The sequence below is a fragment of the Ovis canadensis genome, chromosome 4 (genome assembly GCF_042477335.2).
Source record: "Ovis canadensis isolate MfBH-ARS-UI-01 breed Bighorn chromosome 4, ARS-UI_OviCan_v2, whole genome shotgun sequence".
Classification (NCBI taxonomy): Eukaryota; Metazoa; Chordata; class Mammalia; order Artiodactyla; family Bovidae; genus Ovis; species Ovis canadensis.
Genome location: NC_091248.1, coordinates 126,575,381 through 126,584,706, shown reverse-complemented (window position 1 = coordinate 126,584,706; position 9,326 = coordinate 126,575,381). Strand labels below are relative to the sequence as shown.

Below are 9,326 nucleotides of genomic sequence, written 5' to 3'. Positions count from 1 at the left end.
CCAGCGGAGGAGAGGCAGGAGACTCAGGTTCAATCCCTGGGTCAGGAAGATGCACTGCAGAAAGAAATGGCAACCCACTCCAGCATTCTTGCGGGGGAAATCCCATGGACAGCCTGGCTGGCTATATTCCATAGGGTGGGCAGAATCCGATACGACTGAGCAACTAAGCACACACGCACTCAGATGCATAACTTGCTTTTGCCCTATTATTTATTCATGCTTTTATTTGGGCACAGGATTGTTTTCTATCTTTTGCTTTCGTCACTCCAGTATTCTTGCCTGGAGAATTCCATGGACAGAGGAGGGCGGCAAGGTATAGCCCGTGGGATCGCAGAGTCGGACACTACTGTGTGACTTTCACTTTCACACTTTAATATGTGAGGAACGGAACCGTGATTTAGGAAAGGCAGTAGATCAGTGGGTTAAATGACTGTTCCAGTCTCTAGGAACACAAAGAGAGCAACTAGTTATTAAAAATCTTAGTCATTTAAAAATTAAATAAAATACTAAAAGCATGATTCCGTTAAAAGCATGATTCCGTTAGGCTTTTAGCTCGAGCTCATAGGTGACCGTCTTCCCTGCCCCGCACGTGAGCTCTCAATTTGGAATCTCAGTTTATGTGGGTGAGGGGGTTACTTTGCCCTATAGTTACATCCTACTAAAAAAAAATCGGAATAACCTTAACTTCACTGCCAGATAAATCAAAAAGGGCGACTGTATCCTAAGTGGAATAGCACTAACTCCTCTGGGTGGAGACAGGCTCACCCCATGATCTTTTTTTTTTTTTTTAATACTTGAAAAATGCTGGCATCTTAATACTTTGTAGAGAAGTTAGCACGAGGGACATGAACAATCATCCTTGATAAATGATTTTTAACGCTGACACGTGCTTGGCACTACAACACTGGAAAGGGTTTGAACAAGGCGCTCTGAATGAGGAATCTGAAACAATCGTGACTTCTCTCTTTCCCAGGGTTTCTAAGGCGATGGGCACTGTGGGATCGACTAGCCAAAGTCCAGTGGGACCCGAGTCGGGCCAAGCGGCCGAGGGGCGGCAGCAGACAAAAGTAGCCGGCAGGGCGCTCCGCTCGGCTCGGGGGACGGCGCATCGGCCACGCCGGAGGGCGGGAGGCTCGCAGCTCCTCGCCCGAGACCAGCCGGGCTGGAGCTGGGGCCGTAGAGGGCGTCTGGCCGGCAGACCGGGCGCCGCGGGCCCTCGTGTCCGGCGCTTCCCGCCCGCCGGCCGGCCGGCCAGGGCCTCCGCTGCGCGCGCGGGGAAAAAGAGCGCGGCAGTTGAAACCGTTACCACCCCGAGTTTTGAACTGGTTCAAACTTGGCTTTCGGCCCCGCCCCGCCCCTCCGGCCCGGGAACACCGAAGCGGCGGTTCCCGCCAAGCGCCGCGAGCGCGCCGTCCCGCCCTCCGGCCGGTTCCCGCCACCCCGCCCAGCCCGCCTTCCCGCCAGCGGTTTGGGGATTCGGGCTCCGGAGGCCCTTCTTCCCCGAACGCCGGCCCCACCGCCTTCCTGAGAGGCGCCGGGCGTACGGAGAAAAGAACAAAGAGCCGGCGCGGCGCTTCCACTCAGGCGGCAGCGTCCCTCAGCGCCTGCCCGCCCGCGCGCACGCGCCGCCGGCCCGGCCCGGCAGAGTCCCGCGGGCGCCTCTGCGTGGGGCTGGCTCGGCGCCTCAGAGGCCGGCGGGCCCTGTGATTGGACGGGAGCCCGCCTCGCGTCCCGCCAATCGGGGCGGCGCTTGGTTGGACAGGGGGGGCCAAATAAAAGCGATGGCGATTGGGCTGCCTGGTTTGGCGCTCGGTCCGGGAGCGTCCGACACCCACTGGGACGCAGAAGGCGGTGGAGCCCCGGCGGCGGCGGCAGCGGTGGCGCGCGGGAGCGGCGCGCGGGAGCGGCGCGGGCTGGGGCGCGGGGCGCAGGTAACGCGCCGCTGTCGGGCCGGCAGGCCGGCCGGCCGGCGGGGCTCCGGAGCTCGGCGTGGGGCGGCGGCGGCGGGACATCCCCGCTGCCGCTCAGCCGGTCCGGGTAATCCCCCCCCCACCCCCACAAGCGGGCTTTCCCGGGGAGCCTCTGGGGCTCGTGGGGGTGAGAAGAGACCTCCCCTCACCCCCCTCGGAAAGGGCTGTGGGCCCGGGCCGATCCGCGCGACCCCCGCGGGCGGGCTGTGTGGGAGCCAGAGAAACCCGAGGCGGGAGCCCGGGCGGGCGCCGAGCGGAGGGTTTGCGGGGGGGGGGGGTCCCCTCGCGCGCCCGTTCCTCCCGAGGCGCCGGGGCCGGGCTGGGGGCGCTCGGGTGCCCGGGGCGGGCCGGCCGCCCGAGCCCCCGGTCTCCTTTGTGTGGAGCGGCACGGCGGCGGGAGCGCCCGGGTGGGACGGGACCCACACAAGTTGATGGGACCTCAGCGCCGAGTGCGCACTCAGAGACAAAGGACGGACTGTGTCTCGGGGGAGCTCGGCGCGAGTCAGGGGCAGTGACACCGGGGCCTGACAGCGGGCGGGAGAGGGGGCGTGGGGAGCGGGCGGGCGGGCTCGGCCCCACGCCCCCTCCCCGCGAGCGCGCAGGCTCGGCCCGGGGCCGCGGGGGCCGGGACGGCGCGCGGAGACCGGACTCGGGCGTCCGCGCTTGCTGACATTTCCGCCGAAAGCTGCCCCGGAGCCCCGAGGCCCCGAGCCCCGCTCGGACCAGGCGGTCCCCGGCCGCCTCTGTCGTCTCGGCGGGGCTCTCCGTTAAGTTTGAGGGGCGGGTCGCGCTGTTCTACCCCCCACCCCCGCCCCCATCTCCGCGGTTTTGTTCGTTACGGAGGGCTTTCCGTCGAGTTCACGCGTCCTTGTGGGCCCCCCACCCCCATCTCCGCCTCCCCAAAAGTCGGTGCCTCAGGGTCACTTTGTGAAGAACGGGAGGGATCGAGAAGCGTGGTATTTTGGAAAACTTAGTGAACTCAACGCCTGGTGAATCCCCACTTTCTGAAGAATCATCATCTTCCAAAAAAAAAAAAGAAACCTGTCCAGGCTGTTTTGGCCAACTCGTGTGAGACTGGCGACAGGTGCTAACGAAATCAGCTGTCATTTAGTGAGGAGAGATTGTTCCCCGAATCCCTAGGGGATGAACGGGGAAGAGATGGTACAAAGAGTTGGTCCAAAGAAAACGCTTATGCTAAATGTGTGTTTGGATGGTATGGTTAGCAATTTCTCATTAATTGGACTTGTTTTCCGTGAACAATAGCTTTGTTGAGTCAGAAAAGACTGGCTGCAGAAATGTTCGTTGCCTAAGAAATCGAACGTGTGCTGTCCGCAGTTAAGCTACTTTGTTTGTCGCACGGGATCTGTAAAATTTTAATTCATTTGGAAATAAAGATGTCTTTGGTATTTAAAAATGTTTTAAATGCTGCACGGTTTGCTAGCTGGGTTTGAAAGGTCGTTATCAGCTTAGTTTTGTGGCGTTTCAATGTCACATAAAACAACATTTAAAACAACAGTTTAAAAAAGCTTTTAAAAAACACTAATGCTAACACAGGTGAATGTAGTCTGTACTTCTAGGGGGGTTTGAGATCGAGCGGGTGGGATCCTAACCCTTAGATCACTAGGGAGCTAGGGGGGTTGGTTGTGGAGTTTATTTTCTATTACTCCTTATGACCATTAGCAAATATTTTATGTTTGGAGATAAAATGTAGAGCAAGTGTGTAATCCTAACTATTGATCATTTTATTTGCAAGAAAACGAAAGTATTCAAGATACATTTTAATTTCCTTTTCCTATTCCCTAAAGTTAGGAATAGATGGGGTTCTAGTCTTAGATATAAAGAATCCTATTCTCTTTTTGGAGGTGTGTGAGAGAATGTAATGTTTAAAGTCTTGGAAACACTTAGGAAAATGGCATCTTAAATATTAATTTTTGTGGAAAGTGAACGTATTCAAAGGAACGAAATTCAGAAACACTTAGACACTCCTTATTTGCATTGTTTTATCTGTTGATCTAATGTGCAGCCTTCTATTTTACGGTTTCAAAAAAGTGGAGACAAAGAAATGTAGTGTAAAAGTCTTACACATTTTGCAGTGTTCAACATCACTGAACTGACATTCCAGGTGCTGTTCCTAAGTATTGTCTACATTTATATTAGTTGTTGGTAATTATAAAAAGTCCTACTGATAATCTTGCCCATTGTTAGGAGGTGAGCTAGTTATGCAGATTTTGGCAGAAATTTGAATCTTTTAGAATACAAAATTCCAGTTTTCCCCATCTTGTGTACATTATATTTGATAATTATTATCTTTGTACTTGCCACAAGGTTTTGTTTGAAAAGGTTTTTGGGGGAATTGGTTTTAAATTTTTTGTGTTTGAATTGAGAGTGTATTTAGTTTAAGTAGCAGTGATAAAAAACTATGCTTGTTGATTTAGTATAGTTAGGCAAAGAAAAAGAGCACAAATTCGTTTATACCAGCTTTGCCTTGCATGCATACGTAAAAGTGATTATCTTTGTGTTGACCACTAGAAATGTGTAGGTAGATTTCCCCAGGTCACATGGAGATTTTCCAGGATATCCCCCATCCTTTGAGCTGGCATGCTCCAGGAGTCTGAATTAGTTTCTGACTTGGCCTAAAGAAGTGATTAAGAAAGTTGATCTGCTTTTTAAAAACTAACAGCAAGGAAAAATCCTATGATGAGCTAATGAATTCTGGAGTCAGTTGGAAATGATTTATGGATCTGCCTTGCAGTCTTTATGTCCATACAAATGAAGAAAACATTTTCTGTGAATGATGACTTCTACGTGGGCAGGTGAAGTGTGCAGTTTGGGGAGAGCAGAAGAGGAACAGCTTATTACGTTCAGAGAAAGCTTCACCTGCTGGAGGCCTTCCATGTCTCTTCAAGGGCTTCGTTGGTATTCTTTACTATAGCCTGTATCCAATTGAAATCACTTGATGGTGCCATCCCTCCCTTCCCTCTGAAGTGCCTTGAGGCAGAGGCTCTGTCTTAGTTTTCTTTGTGCACCTGAGTTGATAGAGAGCAGGGATTAATAGTTGAATGAATAAAGGAAATCCTGAAAATGTAGGGAAATATTTTGACAAAGCAACTTGGAAAGCAAACAGGATATATTCATGTTGTGAAGAGCTTTGGAAGGTATTTTTCTCCCTGAGTGGCAGTGGTTACAAAGAAAAATAATTATCAAGGTGTACAAGTTCCATGGTTTCTCCTAATTATTAATACCCTAAGATACTGAAAATCAGATACACTTTAGATGTAACTGTTGGTTTTCGTATTTGGTATTTCAGGCAGCCAGAGAGAAGCTTGATGGGTCGTCTGGATATACCTGGCATATAGTATCTGCTTAAATTGTGTTGAAATTGACCGAAATTTAGGGGACGAATACGTCTTTTAATCAAAAGGGGTTTAGTTACCATTAATGAGTTCTTGATTGGAATAACTTGAGCTAGGTTTTGAAGCTAAAACTGAAGAAAGTAGTATTAGTGTAATTACTGATTGTTTATTGGGATGCTCCTCATCATTCTTTTAAGATGATAAATGTAGTTGTAAATCCAATAATATCTCAAAAGGCATAGCTGATAAATTTGTAAGATGGTTGCACTGTTTTTGTCTTGCCGTTGCACTGCTATGTGGTGCAAAAATATGACAAAACAAAGTGAAAAAAAAAGACATTAATATTAAAGAGCCTACTGTTTGCCAGATGCTTCATTCGTTTGCTTGGTTTGTTTTTTATTGTGGTAATATTCACATCAGGTGCTTTGTTTTTAATTCTTGCGAGAACCACCTTGGGCTCATCAGCAGAGGTTTGGATAAATGAAACATGTTGTGTACATACAATGGAATGTTCAGCGATTGAAGGAATGACATATTGACACATACAATAACGTAGGTGAAGCTTGCAAATGGTATGCTAAGGAGAATAAGCCAGACACACAAGGAAACAGTTTATGATTCCATTTATAGGAGGTAGCTAGAACAGGCAAATTTACAGAGACAGAAGGTAGAACGAGGGGTTACCAGAAGCAGAGGGGAGATGGGAATGGGAAGTTAGTGTTTAATTGGGACAGAGCTGCTATTTGGAAGGTGAAAAAAACTTTGGACATGGAAGGTCAATGTTTTGAATGTGTTTAATGCCTCTGAATGGTGTGCTTAAAAATGGTTGAAATGGTAAATTTTATGTGTATTTTACTGTTAAAAGAACTTTAACAACAGCACACTCTGCAAACATTTACAGATAAGTAAGCTTTGGTGTAGAGGGTTAAGAATTTGCCCAGGATTATCAGCTAGGAATTTGCAGGCAGGATCCAAACTTAGATTCTGTTTGGCTCCTATTATCAGCTTCACGTTATCTACTTGTCTTCTGGATGATTGAAGGCAATCATGGGTTCCAAGAAGAATGAGTTTATTTGAATCAATCAGAAAATTATATTTAAAAGTAGATAAATTGTAGTTCAGACTGAACTGAACTGAATTGTAGTTTTATGGGATCTGATGCCCCAGACTAAGTAAAAGATGTCTTTGTGGATTTTTTTTCAGCCAGAATTCTAATAGAGTGCACTCTGGGGGGAAGATAGGAAAGCTTTGAGTGTGGTCTTTGGAGTCATATAACTTGGGTACCCTGTCACATTGTCCTTGAAGTCTAAGTTCCTTGTGTGTAAATTGGTGTCTTAATGATAAGCATTCATTCCATAAGGTTATGGAGAGGATTAAATAAATGAATACACGTGAAGCTCTTAGTGAGTCTTTAATAAGTGAGTCTTAGTAACTGTGCCAGTATTATTTTTTAAAGACTAGATGTACTTTCTCATTCATGGAACTAAACACTTCCCAAACTTAAATATCTGTATATAAAGAAAATAGTGCCACATAGGATTTATATGTTTACTTCTAATTGTCTATTGTTTAAAAAAACAGACACTATGTATTCAATTTAAAATACTGACATAATTTAGATGTTTATCAAGTGAACATTTCTTGATCCCTGTAACCCCATTCCGTGTCCATTAACAGTTTGCTGTGTATTCGTCCCAAACTTTCCAGTGTATTCGCGCGAATATATTGGTTTGGCCAAAAAGTTCCTTCAGTTTTAAAAGTGAAAATAAAGACACATTTTTCCATTTTCATCAAGGACTTTTTTGAACAATGTATTCACCATTTTGTTCTACTGCCTTCTGCTATTTTCCAGGCAGCTTCATAGTTCTGTTTCCCCAAATCTTTTTATCTTTTTGAATAAAGAACTGTCTAGGTGCCTTTTATTGTGTTCCAGGGAATTGAATTTTTTCCTTTAAGATAATTTTGTGAAGACTGAAATAAATGGGAATCCAAAGGTGCAGTGTCTGACGAATATGGTGGATGAATCAGAACTTCCCACCCAAGCTGTAACAGTTTTTGCCTGGTCATCAAAGAAACATGTGGTCTTGGGTTATCCTGACGGAAGATTATGGTTTGCTGTTGACTAATTCCAGACGCTTTTTGTGGAATGCTGCTTTTAGTAGTTGGTCTGATTAGGAGCAGTGGGTGCGTGCATGCTTAGTCGTTAAGTGGTGTCAGACTCTTTCCAACCCTGTGGACTGTAGCCCATGAGGCTCCTCTGTCCATGGAATTTTTCAGGCAGGAATACTGGAGTAGGCGGCCATTTCCTCCTCCAAGGGATCTTCCCGACCCAGGGATCGAAGTTGATTCTCCTGCATCTCCTGCGTTGGCAAGTGATTACCACTGAGCCACCTGGAAAGCCAACTGGAAGCAGTACTTGTTGGAATTAATCAGTTGCTTTTCTGAAAGAAGCTCATGATAGAGGACTCCTTCCAATCCCTCCATATACACAACTTCACCCTTTTTGGATGAAGGTTGGCCTTTGGTGTGGTTGGTGGTGGTTCATTTTGCTTGCCCCACGATCTCTTCTGTTCCACATTATTGTACAGTACCCACTTTTCATCCCCCGTCACAATCTGTTTTAAAAATGGAATGTTTTCATTATGTTTCAGTAGAGAATTGCATATGGAAATACAGTAAAGAAGGGCCCCCCTCCCCCTTACGTGGAACCCAAACATCAAAGCGATTAACATAACCAAGCTGGTGCAGATGATTTTCAGGTACTGATTTGGGTATTTTGAGAATATTGACTCTCTCTTGAGTGGTATAACATTGATCCTTCTCAGTTAACATCTCGATTTGATCACTGTCAACTTCATCTGGTCTACCAGACGGTAGAGCATTGTCCAGCGAGAAATCTAGTATGAAGCTTCGAAAGTTCCTTTTGACGCTTTCAGTCACAGCACCGGCTCCATACACTGCACAAGTCTGCTTTTGTGTTTCAGGTGTGTTTTTGCTTTTCTTGAAGTGATAAAGCATAGTTTGCTGAAAATATTCCTTTTTTTCTTCCATCTTCAGTATTAAAATGGCTACATAAAAATTCACCAATTTTGGGACTTCCCTGGCTCTTCAGTGGTTGACTTTTTCCTTCCAGTGCAGAGGATGCAGGTTCAACCCCTGGTCTGGGAGCTAAGGGGTCCTACATGCCTCCAGGCCAAAAAAACCAAATCATAAAACAGAAACAGTATTGTAACAAATTCAGTAAAGACTTTAACAAATGGTCCACACAAAAACATCTTTTATTAAAAACTTGACCAGTTTTGGTAAGTTTTTTTAAATGCACACTGATACGAGAGCTGTCGCAGTACACTAACAAAATTGTTTCGAATGAAGTTAAGAACAACTAAGCACACTGCTAGAGCCAGAACGGACTTTTTGGTCAACCCGATATATTTATACGTGTATGTATGTATTTTACACAAGCAGGGTTAAGTTATTTTGATATAAAACAATTATTTTAAGTCAGTACAGAGATCTGTTTCATTTTAAAAAGCTGGTATTTCTTTAACGCTTGCTGTGTAGTTGACACGGTTTTAAGTGCTTTCATTTATTTTACACGGACACTGTAATAACAAGAGATGGAGGGATTAAGTTACTAGTAAGTGGTAGGTTACCGATTTGAATTTAGGCATTTGGGCTTCAAAGCCCTGATTTCTCAGCCTGGGGGTGTATGTTCGCGCACTTGTTTTTTGTTTTTGTAAGGCCCTGTGAGCTACCAATGATTTTAGCATTTCTTAAAAGAGTTGTAAAACAACAACAAAACCCCCCGAAGAATATGCAAGGCTACTGGCTGTGGCCTGCCAAGCCTCAAGTGCTTAACCACGTGGCTCCTTGCTGAAGTGTACTGCCCTTTGCTCCCGGCTCTCAGGCTGTTGTTGGGTGGAATACTCCTTGTACCCGCTTCTGTGTCGTCAGGCGGTGAACCAGCTGTTTCTGTGGGTGCTGTGCTCACCCTCTGAGGGGG

General features: G+C 46.6%; 1 protein-coding gene across 12 annotated transcripts in view; it reads left to right on the top strand.

Moving 5' to 3' along the window:
• Positions 1 to 1,463: 1,463 nt before the first annotated feature.
• EZH2 (enhancer of zeste 2 polycomb repressive complex 2 subunit) overlaps positions 1,464 to 9,326 on the top strand; it is a 57,078-nt gene continuing 49,215 nt past the window's right edge. For 2 of the 12 annotated variants that reach the window (XM_069587036.1, XM_069587033.1), the window contains exon 1: positions 1,761 to 1,931. Coding sequence is in view for 2 of the 12 variants with exons in the window: in XM_069587029.1 (XP_069443130.1) it covers positions 1,782 to 1,931 (150 nt within the window). In the remaining 10 variants the exon portion in view is untranslated. Of the gene's footprint in view, positions 2,038 to 9,326 lie in introns of all 12 variants that reach the window. The other 10 variants (XM_069587037.1, XM_069587035.1, XM_069587030.1 and 7 more) reach the window with 7 other exon arrangements.